Genomic DNA, 21,346 nt, shown 5'->3' with positions numbered 1-21,346 from the left:
TAATCTTTATGCTTGCGCCGTATGGCCTGGATCTTGCACCGTTGGACATAAGTCTCTGCAGAACTTCCGTAAAGGTGTTAATTTGGCTTCAATGAAGGGATCACTTGTAACAATTTTTTGCCCAGAAACCAAAAAGTTTCCTTAGTAAGGGGATTATGGTGCTGCCAGAAAAATTTTAGAAGGTCATCGATTGAAATGGCACATATTTAGCTTAGTAATTTGAAATATAAAAAATTCCATTTTGTCTTCAAAGCATGAGTTTCATGACTCGTGCCAGTTTACGCCAGCCCCTACTAGCTGTCGCTGCGCTTGTTATTAGCTGGGTTGGCTAAAAAATAAGGGTGGACAATTGAGAGCACAAAAACAAAAAGTCTATTCTATACTTGGTTTTCTAACACAGATTTAGATATACCACGAGATCACATATAACTAGGCTGATACAGTTGCTATTACACTATAAACTTTCAATTATAGAATAAATATGTGGCCTTTGCTCGCTTTCAGCGATTATTATTTCATTTAAGCTACGCGCCAGGTGTTCCAAAAAGCACCTTGAGGCTCATGCACAGTAAATTTGATGAATATTTGCACGTTCTTGATATACCTTTGTGTTCCGAGTTTTACGTCGGGTATCGCCGTTAGGTATTCCATCCGAGGGCTGGCTGGCTGGCTCCCAGCACGAAACGAAGTTGTCTATGCCCGGGTTCGAGCCTCGACCACAACGTGTCCCTAAAATTAGTGTTGCACGTAACTCCTAACATAAGCTCTCGATATACCTGCGTTTATCGTGCCATGAAGCGGTCTATATTGAATTACATAGTTGTTCATTTGTAGTCGTTGCACAGAAACGTAAAGCGGCGCCGTTTCTCATAATGGCTTCTTAACAGCACGCCGATGTGACCGAAAAATCCATTCGTGAAACCCGTTCATATCTTTTGGGGCGCGTGACCACTGTACGTAAGTAGTCCACCATTTCAGACGTTTAATGCATCATCACCAAGATAGAACTTTAATACTCACGCAGGATTATTCCACGCGGATTTAGGATCACACACAATATTCCTAATGGCATAGTCTGTTCGCATAGCAACACTAATGAATGACTAAATTTCGCTAATAGGAGTCGTATAGCAGGACGATTTATCTCCGCGGGTGCTTCGCGATGCAATATTATATGTGAGCAAACGGGGCTTCGAATTGGAAGACGCAAAAATGGCGGGTAGGTGAAGAAGACAAGTTAGCTGCAGACAGTGAGCAAAGTTCGCGGGAACTAACTGTATTAGGAAATCACGACCTGACACCGTCGTGGCCTATTACCTGTACACGTTGTCCGTGAGTCATGTCGCGTACTAGATTCCTTTTGAGGTGCCGCCTTTGGCGTCAGCAAACGCAACTCCATCAGGGCATCACGTGCCTTGCGGCCGATGTTCAGCAATTCATTCAGTCGACAAATTTCAGACTAATGGTACAAGCGCGCGCATTAACGGGGGCATCGACAGCATAAAGGTTGTTTGACCCTGCCTTCAACTATTAGATAGTAATGCCACCTTGTCGGTTGTCTAATGGGTAAAGCAGCATGACAGCGTTCAAGAACGTGGACGTCGTAGGAGTAATCGTAGTGGAATAAATAACAACAGTATGTATCCTTGTCATTGTAGCCGAAAGACGAAGTTAGCAAACTTCGGCTCACAAGGCGACATCGTCGTTGATGCCGCGACATATTTAACTCTGTTTGCGCGACTGAGGACGTTGCTATTGTAGCGCAGCATGCTGAGTGAGCGGCATAAAGTTTTACTTTGAGATTTTTTATGAAAAGCTGTAGCTCCATGGGGATACGCGTGCATAAGAAAACGAGAGAGAAGGACTCACAGGAATTTTCTGTGGGGTGGGGATTTTAGCAAAATTAAGCTGGAAAAGGAGTTGAAGTGCTGTGCTCCGAAGTTCAAATGAAACGAAGACGCGATGTGTGGAGGCCGCTTAAGAAAGTTGCTTCTCCAAGAACTGTAAAACAACGCCTACCTGGTCACTGGTATGAAATGGAAAAAAATTTGAGTGAAGTTGAAGTTATAGCGTGCTATAAAATACGAACATATCTCGAAAAATATATGATCAGGTGGAGTGGCTAATATACATATGTTTGTTATGCATGAATGTGACACATTGACATGGTCTTCATTTCTATATTTTCTCGAGATGAATAACCGGAAAAAAATGAACGGTGCCAGTTAAAAGGAAAAAAGTATTGAAATTTACTTCCTTTTGCAGTATTGCGTATACTCTATGCCCAGAAAGCTGCCTTTGGCGACAGGGATTTTGTCCATTGATGTAATTCGCAGCTGATCCTCGCTAGAAGTGTTATCGGCGCAGAAGGCATCGCTTTGGTTTTTGTCGTGCTCGTTAATTGCTAATAGCCCAACACCCATTTCCTTAAACGTCTATGTCATAGTTAATCAAATAAGCATGGATCGACATGGATAGCTGTGTCCTATTTTCAGATCTCGCACGGTTAGGTGTAGGTCTCTATTATGTTTAAATGGTTTGTACTCGAACAATCATTGGAAGATTGACAACACAAACAAGAGCCAGAAAATTGGACAGAACGTAACGTCAACAGGATTGAACAGCTGACTGTCCTAAAAATGTCCAGATTTAAAGTTTTCATTCGTAGGTATAGCCAACTCAATAGATGATAACAAAATTACAACTTTATGGTAATGTTTCCACAGTTCTCACTTAGTCGACGGCTTACATCAGTATGATGCCCGAGGAGACAAGGACACTATTATATTTGCATGTTTATTTCATTTTTTAAAATTAGTTCTTTTGTATCATAGGTGAGTGCGACTGATTCCTGACGTTTTCTTGACTGATTCGCAATCTTCCCAACGATCGCATAGGCTTTTTAAAATCGTTGCGATTTTCAAAATATCTGAAGTTGACGAATGTAAAGGACGGACCTGATTAAGTTAATTCTTGGAAAAAAAAAGTTATGCTAGCATTTGTAATTGTCAAGTGATATTAATGTCAGTTGGCCCAAATTTTTGTAACAAGAAATTATTAATGCTCAAATAATAATTACTACTCATTTCTATTCTAGCCTAAGCTATCAGTTCGTTTACAATCATTAGGTCCTAAAGCATATTCTGACTCACGATTTTGCAAATGTTTTACGTTCCATCTCCGTTAGGCCAAATAGCATGTTATTTAAGAACACCTCGACTATCACGGTTCACTCAACGATTTACATAGATGATGCTGTAGTTGTTAATAGTGATCATAAGAAAGAACGAAGGAGGTAATTTTCACAGTGGCAATGTAACATCATTGTTGTACTTTCTAACATTACTGGTATACAGTGGATTTGGGCTAGCGAAATTCATTCTACAAGCTTTCAAGACAAATTCAAAAGGCTTACGAACTGTACATTATTTCAGCTTTGTCAATCTCTGTAAACAATATGATCTATACATTTCGCAGTCCAATAACAGAGTTTTCGAAACCTCGTGCCAGATAAAGAATCAAATGTGTGCCTGTTTGCCTCTCTGCTCACATAAATCATCTTTATCAGTCTATCTTAAACTAACTTCTATCGACTTCGTATCAACCTAATATTCTCTAAAAATATGGATTGCGTATGCTAAATCAACTTGGTTAAAACAGATGAATTCAGGGATGACTACGTACGGGATTCGTACATCAGCACGTGACAGAGCTGTCTATACAGTTTGAATCATCTGTATGATATACAGAATGTCGTTCATCTTGTTGAACCTAATTTTGATTAGCCACTTAATTCTAAGGACGATCTCTACATAAGTCTGTTTACTTTTATCCTGATTATTTTAATACAAGCTTTTTTTCACGTCAACGACTAATTGCACAACAAAAACTGGTCGTTATTTGGTACACATTTGAGATAGGTGGATTGCGTGATCATTGATTCCGATTGGGTTGTGTCTGTTTAAAGCATCGTGGCTAGGACAGAGAGCCGCAAGGTTGGGATGCCGGTCATCGCAGCCGCTTCCCGCTGAACAAGAGAAGGCCGATGATAAAGCGGGCAATAACGAGCCAAAGAAACAGTTCGACACCCGCGACAGCGCCAGCGGGCCTGGGCACGCAGGGTGAAATTGAGGAGATCAATAACCAACTCAACGGTAACCACCTCAGGGCCGAGAAGGCTACCGTCGTGCAATCAGATAAGAAGCAGATATTTAGATTAAGACTTATGAAACACACGTGTCGCTGAATATGGCTAGGACGCAAAGCATGCAGGGTTTAGGAGGAATAAAGACGCACCCAACATAGCAAAGAAGTTCACCAACAGTCTGTAATCTTGCTTTTAATATTGTTTAGATTACTCAAAGACATTTCAGTGGTCATTTTGATATTGATAAAGGATCACACGTCAACCAGTGAAATGTTCGAGTTTGCGCCTAAACAATTATTGACATTCTGTGGTACTTAAATATTCAAGAGTATCACATAAGCAGATTAGTTTCTGTAAGTTAAAAGCTTACAGAAACTAATCTGCTTGCTGCTAAAAAAAAGTAAAAAGTCCGTCATAGCCTGTGGTAATTATCAGGTTTTAAGGCACCAAATCGTCACTACTCATCTCTCAATAGAAGGTTATCCTTGTGACTTTTCTGTTTCGAACTGGGCGCCACAACCAGTTGTATCCAAGGGTATACATTTAGTTGTAAATTTGTAAAAACATTTAGTTGTTGTCCTCTGAGTTATTGAATCCAATCTGTCTATGTAGCATTTCGTCAGACGTGGAATCGATGACAAAACGATGTTGATCGGTGATGACTGAGGTTATGATGAACTCAGCTCCGTAAAGCAATGGTTATTTGATAGAGTTCAAGAACGGTTAAGTGTTTGTAATCGGTAAGTAATATCTTGCAAGTATTGCAGAAGCCAAGCACGAAACAAATGAGTGTGCCTTGAAAATAAGGGACCTTTACTAGAGGATAGCGAGACCACGGATAGCTAATTTTAAGGACGGTTGACACTTCTATTATACTATATTTCGCATCTACAATAAAAAGGTGATCTTGATATCAAGTATATTACCTAAACTTTTATTATTACATAAGCGGAAAGCGTTTTTCTGCGAACTGATACCCTCCGACGACTCAGTTAATATAAGACACTACCATAAACCTATGCCAATAAGCGTTTTACTGCCAAGAGCTTCGCGGAGCTCTTCTCGTCGCTTGTGTAAACCACCCTACTTATTCACTACGAGCAGATTTATATACTTTGTCCCATAGAAGAGACGGGCTTAAATCTACATGCTCGCACCTTAGCAGCTTCAGTGTTCTGAGACTATGTCGCCATGGTTACGAGTGGACCCTTCTCAACACACTCAGAGCGCCGCCGGCTGCGATACTTGATATTGGAACACTCAACTTCCCTTCATCTTAAGCGTTTTATACCTCGCGAGGCGCCCGCCTCATAGTTATCACAGAGTAGACTAAATTCTGGTCACTTGCCCCTGTTGAATTCGAAGTTCAAACGAGGTGTTGCCCTCTACCTTAAACGTGATTATCGCCCTAACGTCAGACAAATTCGTGTCCGTCATCGAACATTGTCGAGTCCTCGACCTGCTTTGGTAAGTTAGGGGACAAACGGTACGGCCTAATTTGACAGTTACGACGCACAATGCAACAAGAAATATCTATGACGAACGTCGTAAAGATCTGTGCGGAATCTTCATGTTCATTGAGTATAAATGTGTCACTGTAGGACGATAATGCATCCTTGTGCTCGTCATACCAGACACGCCGAGAAGACGGCACGCTAGCAATCGTTTAAACAGCGACTCGTCGAAAATTCGCAAGCGTTGCAGCTAGTAAGTTTAACAAGATAAATCAAAGCAGCATGGGTTTGGTGGCGTACCTTGGTTGTTTCTTTACATAAGCACGAACCTTTTTGATTTCTTTTATAATAGCTTGTTATCTTATGTGATTGATAGATGGGACAGATTATGGCTTATTGTCGCTGAACTATTTTGCGTCTGGGAGGAGCGAACAATCTAGGCGGTAAATTCGTTAGTCCTGATTAGAGGATAGCAAGGCCGCGTCATGTTTAGCGTGCTCTTTGTATATCGATACAAATTGCACAGGTGAAACGTAGAGTCTGCGTATTCGTAACGTAAAGGCAGGCTTCTCGATAGGTTCATCATTGGAAACATGGTGCCGTACTCCTTAATACGACACAAAACTGAGTGACGCTTGAAGGCTGGGAGACAATTACAGACGCGAAGAAAAGGCCAATACAGCGTCACAGGGAGAAAAAACATTGACAAGTTAAATTAGTGTATCCATAAATTCTAGCATGACAATGAGTTCTGACTGGTAAGCTTTATAAGGGTCGCTAACTTACTTGGCTATCATACGGATTCCAAAAAAGGTGTAAGTATGATTGACAGTGTAGCATTAAACTGTGTAACTCTATATTCGCAGTGTTATTGGAAAATCTACCGCACACAGGCTGCACTCTGTGAATTAGTGAAAAAAATGAGAAAAATATGATTTTTTGCTAGTTGAACTATGGATGACATACTAAAGATCATGGATGCGCCGAATCCCGGCGATCGTCATCAGATAGGAATTTATCATTTGCCTCGCAGATTCTTCGTATCTCAGTTTCCAGTACCTCAGCTACGGTTCGAGGCCAAGTTAACATCGCTACTGTAGTTAAAAACCCGGACACGGTGTTAGGACAGGATAAGAGCCCATGTGAATAGTTATGTTTTACGGATAGGACTTGCAGTCATATTCGAGCTAGTTAACAACTCTCCAGTTCAATACTAATGTCGGACGGATCATTGCGCATTAACTCGACAATTGGGTTTAAATAAATGTCTCAAGTCTTACGCTCGGTGCCGGCGTTAAATATTATTGCTTCAGACGGCTGTCTTCCGGTACCAAACGAGGTCTGGTATATTTACGCTCGATTGCGATAAGGTTTAGCACTTTATTACTGCACCATCTTACGGAGGCGAGCAGTCGAATTTCGGGTCAGGCGGTTTGAAGTTCGGCTTACTAGTTAATCTGCTAAGATGACCACTAGTATCATAACTGAAAAGTCATAACTTGCATGTTTAGATGGGACTGTGCAGTAGCGAGCTATTACAGTCCTGTGATATCAGATCCACATGTACAGATAATATATATATCGTGATAAGTGACCGTATCATATAGAATTTGGAAGCTTTCACGGTACGCAGCACATCAATAACAACAATGAGAGAGGCAACATGCATATCAAGAATGTTAGCAGTGCTTCCTTCCTTGACTATTGTGTGCTTCTCTCTAAAATAATATAACTTTTGGCGGATTTTTAGAGGTCAACAGAGTATTTACGTGTAAATGCCTATCAGCTAGAAATGGAAGTACTCCTTCGCACATTTTTTTCTTTCAAACTCTTTTTTAGTGTACGCTAAGGACATGAATGAACAGTATTTTTTACGGATCGCATTCAAAGCTTTGTTTTATTGGTCAAATCCTCTCTGTTTCTTTCCTCGTTTATCGTTTCTAAGAGTATGCGCTATCGAGCCCAATCCGTTATAATGGTAAGCGACGCCATCTTTGCAAAAATTTTCTCTATTTTTTATAATTAGCGTTGTTTAGGTATTTGTGTATTGTATCAAAGCAACTGAACCATTTGGCGAAGTTCTCTTTTGTAGATAAACAAAAAAATTCAACTTTAAATTCTTTGTTAGTTGTGCCTTTTGTGGACTTTCGTTCCGAGTTTAGCATTTATTACTAGTCGTACGCCTGTAGCATAGCGCTGTTTTTGCCTCATAAAATTTAGTAAACCAGTTAATCAGAATCAATGTCTCAATGTAACGATGTCCTAGAAAGAAGCTCGTTTCATAATTGTCGAATTAATCAAAGGCGAATAATTCTGTAGGGGAACCTTTGTCATCCGTTGACTAAATGGACTATAGTTAAGAAAAAATCGGCGGTAACCTTGAAAATAAATATGTGGCTGACCCCTAGCGCATAACTGAATCCCGAACGCATCCCTTATTACGTATGGATCCAAGCCTAAAGAATATATCTTACTAGTTAGAATCTTTAAAAGAGTTCCTCAATCGTTTATTATTAGGAATAATTATTGCGGGTTTAAGTTGATGGAGCAACTAACCCCGCTTAACATAGCGGCGTCGGCGGCTTTCGCGTAGATTCAAAGGCACAACTGAACGTGCCTACGTACTAACTTACCGATGGCCGAAAACAAATGTAAGCATCGGCTAAGGTTTTTCAGCGCCACCCGGGGCGATTGTTTACTGGTGCGCGCTGAATTCGATACAGTTTTTCGAATCCGTAAAAACGCTTATAAACGTTCTGCATCGCAAGATGTCAGTTAGTCGTGGAGATTTGCAACAGATAGGGTATAGTTAAACTTTTGATCTGCCCCTCTAAGTTCTATTCAACAGCTGTTAGTCGTTTTCGCTATACGCCAAACATGTGTCCCCGAAAACATTACGAGGAAATCAAGCAAACAGGGAATCTAAAAATGCTAGTTTTATCAAATAATATATATTATTCTACGAACGCGATGTGAGCTTTTCGTCTAATGGCTATCAGCCTTATTTTCTATCCGTGACGAAACGATAGGTCATTTGTAGGTGGATCAGTTTTTTTTAATAACCATCCTTGAGTGACACTGTTATACAGTGACTTAGTGCTAATAGTTACACATTAATCAGACATTTCTCCCTATCAGGTGATCGTGACGCAGGAAGCTTTAAATTGGCCCGTAGTTTGTTTAACAGTGTTTGCGCCTGTCTATTCTGATCTCTGTATATAATGAGTTGATGTTTCACCTTTCACTCTGAAAAGACAAGTCTGCCAAAGCAAGCTTGCTTCGTCACACTGAGAGCCCGCAATAGCCACATAGAAATGCCTGAAGGTCAGTAGAACATTTTTGAACCTTGCGTGACCTTGTATTGAAGAATCCGACCACAAGCCTACGACGTGTTTCAGTCAAGGTCGGATATGCTTGCATTTAAGCGTATTGGGATTCTTCTAGGTACGAGTCAAATAATTCTCATCTAGTCATCTTACTTCGCCAATTGTAAAGCCGCGTTCTATGCGATCTACAGTATCGATCTCAACCCTAGTATAGCAACCTTCATTTTGCCTTCATTTCAACAGCTGGACAGTGTTCAAATTCACTGTTATTACGAGGAAGCGTTACGATGCACAGTCTCTGACCGTTTGTCCAAATGAGCCCCCATAATGACAACTTGGTATAAACTGCGAACCATTAGCATATCCGACAACTATATGTGTAATAATAAATTCGATGACCTCGGATGTCATCGTTTGTACCTATTTAAAATTTAGTATTTGTGAACTAATTTCAAGCTAAGACGAATATTTCAGGGCCATGGTGCAAGTGGCATCTTAGGGCTTGATCTGACTAGGTTACAGCGGTACTAGGAGCAATCTGACATAGACCAGGTTTCGACATGGTAATGATGTAGTTAATCAGTCAACAAATTATCCGCTTTACTGCGTATATGGATTAGTATCTTTATCGGGAATAGCGTCCGATTACTTGTTGACAGCGGACGTATACAGATTTCTATCGGCTTATTGATATTTACAACGCTTAGTGATCTATCGTGACGTATCTATCATTCGAATACAAATGCGTGTGTTCGCACGAAAGTTGCATTGAGGGGCGGGGGGTTCAGTGGAAAGCTGCATGTTTTGTACGCAGTTACACAACTTCATATAAGCACCAAGTATTAGCAGCGTTCCCTAACCAATATTATTTGAGCGTTATAAGCTATTTATGTGTGTGTGATTTCGTAATAACATATTGTTTGTTTTGGTAAAACATCAAATTATTGCGTAACTAGCTCTCCGTCCCACAAAAGCTAAAACCGATTTTTGCGTAAAATCACATAAAATATATTTTTTATTTACCATAATAATATGTTTTAAATAATAAGTGTGATTACATAGGGCAGTTCAACAAATTCATCTCCCGCGTTCCTGTTCACAAAAAGAAACCAGGAAACAAATTATAAATTACATTATTTCTGAACAATACAAGCTAAGCAATTTGCGCCAAGTAGTATTTTTCAAAATAAAAGACTATATGTTTTTACAGAGAGATAATATTAAATATTTTGATTATCTGCACAGAGTGCTAATATGATTCAGGGGGGTTTATTATATCACACTGTGGGAAGCGCTCCCTGCCGGGCGGTCCGAATGTTAGCCAAGGAGCTCGGGGTTGAGCTAGAGTTACGGTGCCTTGACGTATTCGCAGGCGACCACATGAAACCAGACTTCCTTGAGGTAAGCGTGATGTGACGTAAACAGACGTCTCATCGGTAAGGAGATAATTACGTTACAGGCAGAATTTTTTATGATATGTTACGTCATTGTCACGCATTTTTTGTTATACGTAAGGAAACTGTATTTGTATAAAGATGTGTTATATATATATATATATATATATATATCGCTTTATTTCTTAATTGCAATATATCTATTGATTCAGCGGGTAGCATAGGAATTCTGTTGCATAAACTTTAAATTATTTTTTTCTAAATCTATTTTGTTATTTGATTATGATTAATTTAAGAAAATAACAATAAAAAACTACGGCAGTGGCTTCAGCACCTTGCTATTTTAACAGTGCAATAATAGAAACGTCTGATTAGCATTTTTTCTCACAAATGTGTTAGCATTATCGAGTATTTGCAAATCGGTGTCGTCGTACGCGTGTCTATGGTGGCGTGTATCTATAACAAAATAAACATATTTCGCTCTGTGTGAATAATGTGTCTAATGATTTTTTATGTCCTATGGCTGTAGATAAACCCGCAACACACGCTCCCGACCCTGGTTGATGGCGACTTTGTACTATCCGAGAGTCGAGCCATTCTTACCTACCTCATGAACAAATACGCCCCCGAGAGTGACCTCTATCCGCAGGTAAGGCTTCAAGACTATTTAAAAGCGATGATCGTGCATATAGATAAATACGTTGAAAAGTATATGCAAATATTAATACTCAACAAGTTCAACATATTTGCAGCAATCGTTTGTTATGATATACGCGGTGGATAACTCGATAATGACGTAGGTAAATATACATCATTTTTTTTTATGTTTATCGAACTCATGTAGTACTTTTTGGTACTTCTAAGAGAGGTCAAAACGGGAATACAATGAAACCATGTAACAACGAAATAATCTCCTAAGCAATATTAACTGACACTTCTAACCTAATCGTCAAGTCTTAATTGGTAATCCTTTGTCTCGACGGATCGAAAGTACCCGCTTAATCGTGACCAGAAATACCCGTAGATCTGTTTTGGATGCTCGTAATACTACGTGAGCTTTACTGAGTCCTATTAGCTACTGATTTCATAGTAGTATTAGGTGGCGATTATACCCTGCATAGGCATTTGTAAGAATGTGCCCGGCATTTACATTCCTTCTGTCGTCCACCCCTTAAATAATTAGGAGTTTTTTTTTTTAATAACCCTTGTTTTACCCTAATCGGCTTCGAATGCCTATTACATTGTGTGATCGAATTCGAAAGCAGGAAGTAAAGTTTTCCGGTTATCTCTACTGAACCAGTGTTAGCAATAAGTAGACATATAAGATAAGCCAAGCTAACATTTGTTCCTGGTAATGATTCATTTCTGAGTAGAAATTTTCTTAGGTGCAATGTTATAAGTTATGGACACAACTAACACTACCTAAGTCAAAATAATATGCTTACAAATTACTCAACAACAACCACAACGACCGGAGCATTTAAAAATACCCAACTGGTTTGCTGTTTCCTCGAACTCCCAGCATATCAAGGCACGTGCTCAGGTGGAACGGCTTCTCTACTATGATATGGGTATGCTGTACAAATCGATGCTGGACGTTTTTGTAAGTTCTCGTCTTGATACTTGTTCATAGGTATTGATCTTCTATAAGCCGTACAATCGAATATATGAGGCCCTGTATTTCGACCACGCCTCGTCCGGTACAACAGAAACAACATATAGCCTACCTATAGTTGTAATACGAGGGGTCTTGACCTACATTTTCTGTAATAGCTTTTGTATCGCTTGTGTACGTCGAATCGTACTATACGGAACGAGATCTTTTTTCTCTTGGTGGTATCTTTTGTAGGCCAGACAGGAGTCCTTTTGTTCTCTCACTAAGATTTGTTGAGAAGTAGATGAATCATGTTTTGATGCGGAATGATCTATAGATCTTTCGAAACCTTTGAAAAAATAATAGAAAACAAAGTCAGACGATAAATAAATTATTCCAAAATGCGGATCTCAGGGATGTAAGGGGTTTGCTGACTAGTACGAGCTTCCTCTCTCATTATTTTCGAACTCTTTCGTTGGCTGGACTCCACCCTACTATTTCTCTAGTTGAAAGGGATCGGTTCGCGTGGACTGGGTCGAACTTTTGAAAATGCGCGCCCTCGTCTCGTCAAGAATAGCTCTAAGAGCAGAGGCCGTTTTGCGTTTACATAACCGTCATAGAACATCGGCTTTTGAAGTGGCCTCCTCGAATAACGGAAACACTTTTTAATAAGCTCGTGAGATAGAAGTAGCTTGCCGAAGAAATCGTTTTGTGCTGCCCTTTTTACATAGACTTCTACTGTAGAAGCGGGAAATCAAAAAAAAAAGTTGGCTTCATCTTCTATAGGAGTGATCACTATTACCTCAATACAACAATATCATTCATACGTACATGCGTTACTATAAGGATTTGAAGTGCTGTAGGAGATGTCATATATAGTGGCTACTGAATATTTAATAATGATTGTTATTTTAAGACATCTGAACAGATTCGTGACAACGAGAAAGAAAACAGATAAATTCTTCACGTCCACTTACAACAGCTATAATATTATTATATATTATTCTACAGTGAAGTGATAGTCACTTGTGTTTTACAGTTGGCTCCGATTTTTGGCTTTTTTTCTCCTGAAGACTCGGGGGAGCGCTTAAAAGGGGTTCTGGTTTTTCTTGATGAGCACATTCTTGGAGATAATGCCTACATCACAGGTGATCTTTCCCGTATTTCAAATCAAACTTGAGTATCAGCTATAATACTTTTACTCGTTGATGCTGTTTTTATATAAAGAATATTATATATCATGATATATAGTGGTATTATATGTATACAATATTCGTATTACTGACTATTGTCATAATAATAATAATAATAATAATAGTAGCCTACGACAAGGACGGGTATATTTTTCACTTAAACACTTTAATAACGACCTAAAACGTTTTTGCATTGCTTTGAACGGCTGGTTCCTACATCCAGTATTGAACCTGATTACGCCTGTACATCACGACTTCACTACGCTATGGCAGGAACAAATAAAAAAAATTTCAGAAGATCTAAGCCTGTGTTTCAGTTTGCTTTTCGTATGTTGTTCTCTAAATACTGTGCTCGCGCCACAAAAGGGCGGTCACGCTATTAAAATTAGTCTTTAAGATGTAACAATAGATAAAGGTCAGCAAACGAGTTCTACGAACCGTTTTTCCCTAGAACATGAACGACTTAGCTCTATCGACTACTTACGTTAAAGCCCCTCTTTTTAGTGACGCGCTACTGGATAGCGACGTGTATTGATGGCAATGCTGCCTCGATCTAGTATCATTTGAAAATGCTCAAAGAATGATCACTACCGAAGATGAAGAGATGAATGTTGAGAGAGCCGCAGAAAATGCCGCGATGCACAAGGATTTAGTGAAGCAGCCTTGATGTCGTCAGCAATACCACACTACAGCCGTGCGAAAATGAAACTAGAAAACAGTTGGCTCACATGTAAAACCATAAGAAACGCATGTAAAAAATAGTTTGCCAACTACTGATAGGGTAACAAAAGTGTAACTATTTTAATCCCTATTTACCTTATGGATTTAACGAAGACCGTTTTCTCCCTGATGGTGAATACAAAAACGCATTGGGCTATATCGAAGACTTAAGACTGAGTATGGCAGCTATTTGTTAATTTCGCGAAATTATCGCAACGTTCGCCGCTTATCAAGATTAATAAACGGTACTGTGGCAATAGAAGGCATAAAGGAATGGACTTGGATCTATTCCTTATATTATTAAAGTAAATCTGTGAGAGCGAACTGTGCACTGCCAGATAATATGGGTACGCGTAAATCATGCTCGTAACTTCCTTCCTCTAACTTCGGGTAGTGCACAGTTGATTATCGTGAACGAAATTCAGCGCTTAAATATGTATCGGACAAGTTTCCAATGTTACGTGAACACTATGTGTGTGCGCATATCTGCCCGTGATCCAATGGAAGCATTATTTCGCAATACGATTCTAGGCATCTAAACAAAAACATAAAAACTTAGTAACATTAGTACAGTACTGTATCTCATTGCTTACAAATTCTACCATTTGCTTTACTGTGAAAAACACCATAGAGGAGGCGATTTCGCCGTTCTTTTCACATTGGCAAATCGCTATGTTCTAGCAGATTTGCCAATGCAACGTTACTGACAATCCGAACAACCATGCCATGATTATCCAAATCTTACTGAGCCAGAGCAGTCAATGGAGCTACCACAGCGTCGTATTGTTCGCAGAAAAAAAAACAGTCGGCTTCCTTTATCGGATCACACCGGTGACGGCTAGCGAATCTATTGCATCAGAAGATGATGAGTCTCGTAAAGCAAAAACTTCTCAAGTGGACGGAAGAGCTATTCGATCCAATGTGCTTAGCCAACGTAGAACTTTCTGCCACAAGACGTCCAACTAAAAACTTGTTTACTTGTACTGCCATCTGCTACAAAACTTGCGAAGGTAAAAACGACAGAGGTGCAAATTAGTGCCGTTCTACCGAATTTTTAACATGATTGTATAAAAATTCCGGTACCGATACATAGGGTCGCAGGCAGTTGGCACGAATGGCCATTATTCAAGAACCTAGTGATAGCGTTGGCTACGCGCATGTGTCTATTATTTAGACACGCTGGATTTCTAGCGATTATTGTATTTGTCAACCAATTTTCGGATGTTTTATACTGGTTAAGCACCTAAAAATAAACGCTTCAAACTCTACGTCTTGTATTGTTTTCTAACAGCTAGCTTCTTAAACAGAATGTGTCGACGTCCGGTTTCAGAACTCAGACCACTTTATCTACTTCTGCGTTTAGTGAGCAAACACGTTACCATGGCACAATTATGGGGACAATATCTTAGAGATCTAGGATTGCGTAATACATAAACGCAAATGTAGGCCACTCAATTTGGTAGCTATACGGAGCCTCAGGCTGATTTGGCGGTGTGCTCTAGGTTTGAACAAAGAATCTAGCAGTGTCGGATATACTTATACGTTATAGTGAGAGCTTAAAGTACTTTGCAGAATGACCATTAGTCACAACAGTTCGATTCCAGTTTATTCGTATCTATTATACTAGTTTATGGAATTGCCAGTGATCAAGGACATCAAAGGATATGACAAAATAACAGTTGTTACCATCTCATGTTAAGAGTTCATCTACTTTTAACACGTTCTCAAACTCACTAAACCGTATTCCCCTTGCAGGAGATAAATTTACAATAGCAGACATCAGCATCGGTGCCAGTTTAACACTATTAGAGGCAAGTAATTACGTTATTGCCTTGTTACAATTAAGTAAAGGATATATTTCTCAAGAAAACGCAAGCCAATTCGTATCACTCTCCGATCCGTCCTACTTACTATAATATTTTGCAAACTAAAAGCGTTTACACGACTTCGAAGCATGGCTTTTGAGGCATCGATAATATTAATTTTCTTCATCTTGAAAGATTATAATGTGAAGATCAGCTAAGAGGAAGGAGATGATATTTCAGCGATGCAATACAAAAACACCAGAACTTTTCGACGAGGCGCGATATATTTGAGACGGGATACAAGTGGCGTACGCTGCCTGTGATAGAACTTCAATTCATGTCACTATTTAACCGTTCAAGATGGAGAAAGTGTTATAAACATATCGGTTACTAAGGCGCGATTGAGGCTAATTGGAATCGAATCTCAGCGGACTGCTATCATTAGCTATTTTTTTATTTTTAGTTGAATCAAGAACAGGAAATTTATGAAGATTTGACACTTTCCGAAGTGCTCTTCTTGCTGTCACCTCATACTTCGTATCCGCTTGGTAGATTTTTTACGGATTTATTGGCAGTTACGATTTTTTGTAAGACGGTATTCCCACGTTACACAAGTCAGAGTATGAGTTTATAATATACATCTATTATACTTTTCTATGTATATTTTTATTATATGTATATTCTCTGTCTCGATAGAAGGTTGGAGAAACTGCAAAATTCACAATTGCAGCCATTTTACCAACAGTTTGTTAGGAGCTAATATCTATAAATTAAATCGTATCAACAGGCGTTCGAGTTTGGCTTCCCGGACGCGCCACGACTTGAAAAATTCTATGAGGAACGAATTAAAAGCTTGCCCTATTTCTATGAAGTTAACGCTGAGGGAATCGATGCCCTCAGAAAAGGAATGCCCCGACAAGAGTAAGTATGCTAGACAAGAACTTAATATATTGGGGGTATCTGATATCTATTTGAAACTATTCGTGTATCTCGTTCCTTTGCTTTCGGATAAACTTGCTACCAAATCTAGGTTTAATGTATCGCCCACGATCTTCCAGGTGGCGTCATCTCGCCAGATCAGACGGCGACATGAACAGCCGCCCATCTAATAGGCAGTTGGCAATAATTTTGGGCGTGTCCGACGGAGACAATGGCGGCATTTGCTGTAGCGGCTGATACTACCAATGTCGAGGAGGACCATATTAGAAAAGCAGCCCGCTCTCAATATAATGGTCGCAGTTTGCCTCGGACCGAAACGCCCTTACGCTTTTCGGGTACTGCGAGAACGCCCACTCTATCGGTGGCTGCGTTGTCACGCTGCCAGGGTAGCGTCGGGGAGCTCTGCCATCAACAGCAGCTTGTCGTTGCCCAGTATACATTCTCTGTTCATGAAAGGGCTGATTCGATTGTGATTTTTTGTGGTTGGCCCCTTGATGGCATCGACATAGGCCTTCAACGCCATTTGACGACTGCTAGGGGCAGCCGTAATTCATCTACCCGCGCGAAGGTAGTAGATGAAGCAAAGAAGGGAAGACATATCATTTATTCTTTGTATAAAACCACTTACGCTGCAATGTATAGTAACTTATAAAATATTGAAAGTGTCACTCAGTTTTTGGATCGTGAGAACAATTTGTCAGAGGTCTTACCAAGAGGAATGCATGAAGTGAACAAAAAGATACGTTGCGTTGCTTAAGCACACCTGTCATGTAATATAAGATAAGACTTTGAATCAATGGTGCTTGTAAAGAAATATATGATGTATAAAACAGAAATTCAGCATCAAGCAGAACCCTACGCGATCGACTGTTACGCAACATTTGGCCCATATTGTAACGGTTCTGTATATCCTACAGCAGTAAGTACTAAAATGCCTGATAAATGCTAATCTTGTCTGATTCGTCTTCCTCTTCGCTCAGTTTTTTCTACTCACTCATGCACAAAATTTGCGACTTCTGCCATTACAGAACTAAGAATGAGAACGAGAATAATAGGGAAGCTGACGCAACACCCGAAAATGCGGAAGAGGCTCCACAAGCTGATGTCAGGGCAGGACTCGAAACTCCATCAGTTGAAGGCTGTCAAGCAGAAAATGCCGAGGATGAAGAAATTGTGTGAAGTCCAAAGGGAAAGCTCTGCAGAGCCTTTCAACGTAGCTTTGATCCGGTCCACGGCGTCAAAGCAGACTTTCGCGCAACAGGTGGCTTGACAAGACCGAGTTCGACTATGGGTTCTATCCTACATGAGGTGCTGCTATAATGGTTTGAAAGGGTTGGGAGTGGAAGACGTCAGATGTTTCTAGGGTTCTTAAATGTACGTTAAATAATCAATCTGAGAAATGTATTAATACGGTACGACAAGTGTATAAAATGATATGTATTCGGATTTCATAGTTTTCAGATGTTCTAGTGCGCTCTACGTTTCTTATCATGATTGATAACAATGGCAAATTTTAAATGGTCCGCTTATTGAACTGACAGCGACTGTAGACAATCTAGTAGCTTTTTTTATGGCAAGAGCCATTACTTTGCGGTTTCTATTATGAGAAAAAGAATCCAACTAGTTTTTCTTACCCGATCATGCCATCAACATTATTTCCTGTTGATGGTGATGAAAAGTGATAACTGGTCTGCAGATGAAATCGACAGTTCCTTAAATGATGCATTTATACATCAGAAAGCCTGTACCGGATTGATATAAACGATCATATAACTGATTCCAATAAAGGTACACTAGGTTACAGTTATACAATAAAAGTAGACGTACAAAGCAAAATGTATGGCATTTCAGGGACATCATAGGATAGGCAGTGTTAAGCAACTTCGGTTATATTTTAATTTAAGACACTTGGCATGCCTTTAGGAGCATAGGAACTACGAGCTTACGCAGTGTTTATTATTCATTTAAGCCAATTCTAGAAGTTCTAGATACCTACTTAACTGTGGGGTTTAGAAATTTGCTCTTTCTAGCTTTCATACGATCGTTCTAAAGCAATTAGTTTCATACCTGTTTTGTCGCTGTACTAAAACCTAACACGTTTAAGGTTCTAACAAATGTCAAAGAGTTTTCGTAGAATTTATATATTTGAATAGTTTTTTGTGTCTTTTGCACAGAAGTGAAGTGTGATGCCTCTCATCAACATTAAGCGACGTCTATCTGGTGTAGAATCAACGTACCCCGTATGTCTGTCAGATATGTTAATTATTAGAGTGCGCCTGCAGCTAGATTTATCGAAATCTAGCAATAACTAGTCAAGACAGGGCTACTTGTATGTTTCGGTTCTAACAAATGGCTGAACTGAGTGTAGATGCGTCTGCTTTTATGCATCACATACAAATACACACATTCATTTAGAATCAGTGTCCGAATTTCGAGCTCTAATATACACCGATCAAATATATATATATATATATATATATATATACCGCATTAAATAATAAAATATGCAAAGTTGAGTTCGTTGCTCACAAAACCCCTCTCTTGATCTGCAGCTCAGTGCATTTTAACGTAAGTTACTGCTAAAAAAGTTATGAAAATAAATAAATATTGATAATAATGATCGTATAAATAGACGGTGCCAAATATGGCCATCTGTGTGAGATACGTTGATAAAACAGAGGCAAGCTACTTCTGCGAATATGCATGATTTAGTGATATGGCCAATAAAAATGCTCCTTTTAGCTAGGTTCTCGAAATGATTGAACGATTGTAGATAACTCATATAAGTACAATGCATATGAGCTATATATATATAAACGAAACCCTATTAAACTTTATCGACACATGCAAGCGCGGTAAACGGATCATGCAATGCTTTACCACGCATCACCTGATACATCATAGGCGCCTTTCGTTTAGTAACCATACAGGCATTCATGGGCCTTGACCGGATCGAACTATTTTGAGGTGACTCCACTGCACCCTACATGTTAACGAAGCGAAGAGTGTGGAGTATATATTTTTGCAAAAAAAGACGTGCAACACACACGAAGACATACGGCTAAATCAATAGGCGGTTGGGCCGGCTTTCTAAGCGGATCTTATACGTAGTAGATTCAAGTATTTTGGACGATCCGAGCGTCCTCTCCCTTTCTCGCATGTTCCATGTCGTCTGCTCTCATTTTCTCTCTTTATCTCATGCTTCTCCTCGCCGTCTATTTCTATCTGCAACCCGGCGTTTGTTTTCGACAGATAAGACATCATTGCGCCCCCGATATAAACGGGACCCTTGGGAGTGAGGGGAAACGGCAAACGGAAGGCTTTGTCGAGGCCTGGCCGCGGAGAATTTCGAGTCGAACAGATATACAACAGATAGCGTGAAGCTTTATAGCCGTCGAATGCTGCCGCAGTAACGCTCGCTACTCGTGTTCGTGTTGCTACCAAATCTAGGATATCATCCATCGATGCAGGCTCGACAAGGCTGGGTGCAAGCCAGGCCATATGTGAGTAAGCTGGAAAAGAGTTTCAATTCGGGCTGGACAGAAGCATTACTGCTAAATCGTGCCATGTTTCAGTCATCGGTAGAAGGCCGGTCAGTCGGTCGGTTGTTGCTCCACTAATGAATGGCCGTATGAAGCAACCGTGTTCCTTTGCCTGAGTATGGGTTGACAGCGAGATGAAATTCCCCAAGAGAGCTGTCAATCATTCAATAACAATAATAATCGCTTTAGAAAACTAATAACACCGTAAATGCCATCGGAAAGCCGAACCTTGCTTCAGATAGGTTGGTTAAAAGGCCAACCGCCGTTATAGTCGCTGAAGCCGTTACCTAGAAAGGTAGGAAGTCGGAAGGAAAATCCGGCCTGCTAGTGATTTACAGGGAAAAATGAGACAGGGATGTTTGAGCTGGCAACTCATTTTGGCGCGAACGTTAGAATGTGAATTAGGTCGGCATCAATATCAAAGTATCTTGACCCTCAAACGTCGAATGTTCCCTCTTCTGCGTTTCAGTGAATGGGCGGCTATCCCTGCGGACGCAAATGTGAATAGGAACGTGTGAACTTCGTATAAAAAGAGGCTGCTATTGGCATGGGCATTACATTGAAATGATGTAATGTAAAGGTGTATGTATGTATAGGTTATTTTATATAGATCTCTTCTTGTTTTTAAGTTAGGCTCTTCAATCAAGATGTGCGCACAGAGTTTGCATACTACTGGCTTTGAACGAAAAACTTCGTTTGGGTAGAACATAGGGCCGTATTTTACCTTTCTGCTTCCAAAAAACACTTTAATGTCGAGTCGACAAAATGCTCTTCAACTAATCGGTAGAAATAGTAGGATAAGTAATGAAGTAAGTTCAGTCCTTGTGATGTGGAGTAAACTTCAGAAAAATCGAGATTTCGTAAGCTTAACGAACAGAATAATTAAGTGTTTATAAATATACAGGACTGAATGGATTGAGATACTGCCTAACTTCACTCGTTGGCCCACGTAAAAAGGTTGAGGTCACAACCTGTTCGTGCTAAGAATCAACCTCTTTCGGCCTAATAAACTGCATGATAAACACACAGCCCATTATGTTTTAATAGGTAGCTAACAAAATTCTAGTATAATATATGTGTTTTACAGATGCTCCATTAAGGAGCTGTTTTTTACAACTACAGCCCCTTCATGAACTATTAGTGGTAAGTGGGTTGCCTTCCACATAGGGTACAGACGACAAAAACGATTCTGTTTTAACAGCCTCGCTTACAAAATGTGTGAAAGTACACTA

The 21,346-nt window shown here is 39.8% G+C and overlaps 1 protein-coding gene and 3 long non-coding RNA genes across 4 annotated transcripts; all 4 read left to right on the top strand.

The window, feature by feature from the left end:
- Positions 1–1,697: 1,697 nt before the first annotated feature.
- LOC147752455 (uncharacterized) lies at positions 1,698–4,319 on the top strand. Its single transcript, XR_015314030.1, has 2 exons — positions 1,698–2,029; positions 3,968–4,319. It is a non-coding gene; the product is annotated as an uncharacterized LOC147752455 (long non-coding RNA).
- Positions 4,320–10,181: 5,862 nt separating this feature from the next.
- Positions 10,182–19,055, top strand: LOC111267982 (glutathione S-transferase 1-1). The gene is made up of 5 exons (XM_086971521.1): positions 10,182–10,328; positions 10,851–10,970; positions 11,844–11,924; positions 16,421–16,554; positions 17,601–19,055. Exons 1-5 carry the CDS (start codon positions 10,182–10,184, stop codon positions 17,749–17,751), a joined length of 633 nt encoding a protein of 210 aa, XP_086827647.1. The 3' UTR covers positions 17,752–19,055.
- On the top strand, positions 12,315–13,409 carry LOC147752454 (uncharacterized). The gene is made up of 3 exons (XR_015314027.1): positions 12,315–12,681; positions 12,955–13,063; positions 13,332–13,409. It is a non-coding gene; the product is annotated as an uncharacterized LOC147752454 (long non-coding RNA).
- A 707-nt stretch (positions 19,056–19,762) lies between the features above and the next one.
- LOC111267985 (uncharacterized) lies at positions 19,763–21,109 on the top strand. Its single transcript, XR_002684940.2, has 3 exons — positions 19,763–20,075; positions 20,584–20,704; positions 21,019–21,109. It is a non-coding gene; the product is annotated as an uncharacterized LOC111267985 (long non-coding RNA).
- Positions 21,110–21,346: the final 237 nt, after the last annotated feature.

This window comes from Varroa jacobsoni, unplaced genomic scaffold, assembly GCF_002532875.2.
Source record: "Varroa jacobsoni isolate VJ856 unplaced genomic scaffold, vjacob_1.0 scaffold_1246, whole genome shotgun sequence".
Lineage (NCBI taxonomy): Eukaryota > Metazoa > Arthropoda > Arachnida > Mesostigmata > Varroidae > Varroa > Varroa jacobsoni.
Note: the sequence above shows the minus strand (reverse complement) of the source record. Positions and strands in the feature narration are given on the sequence as shown.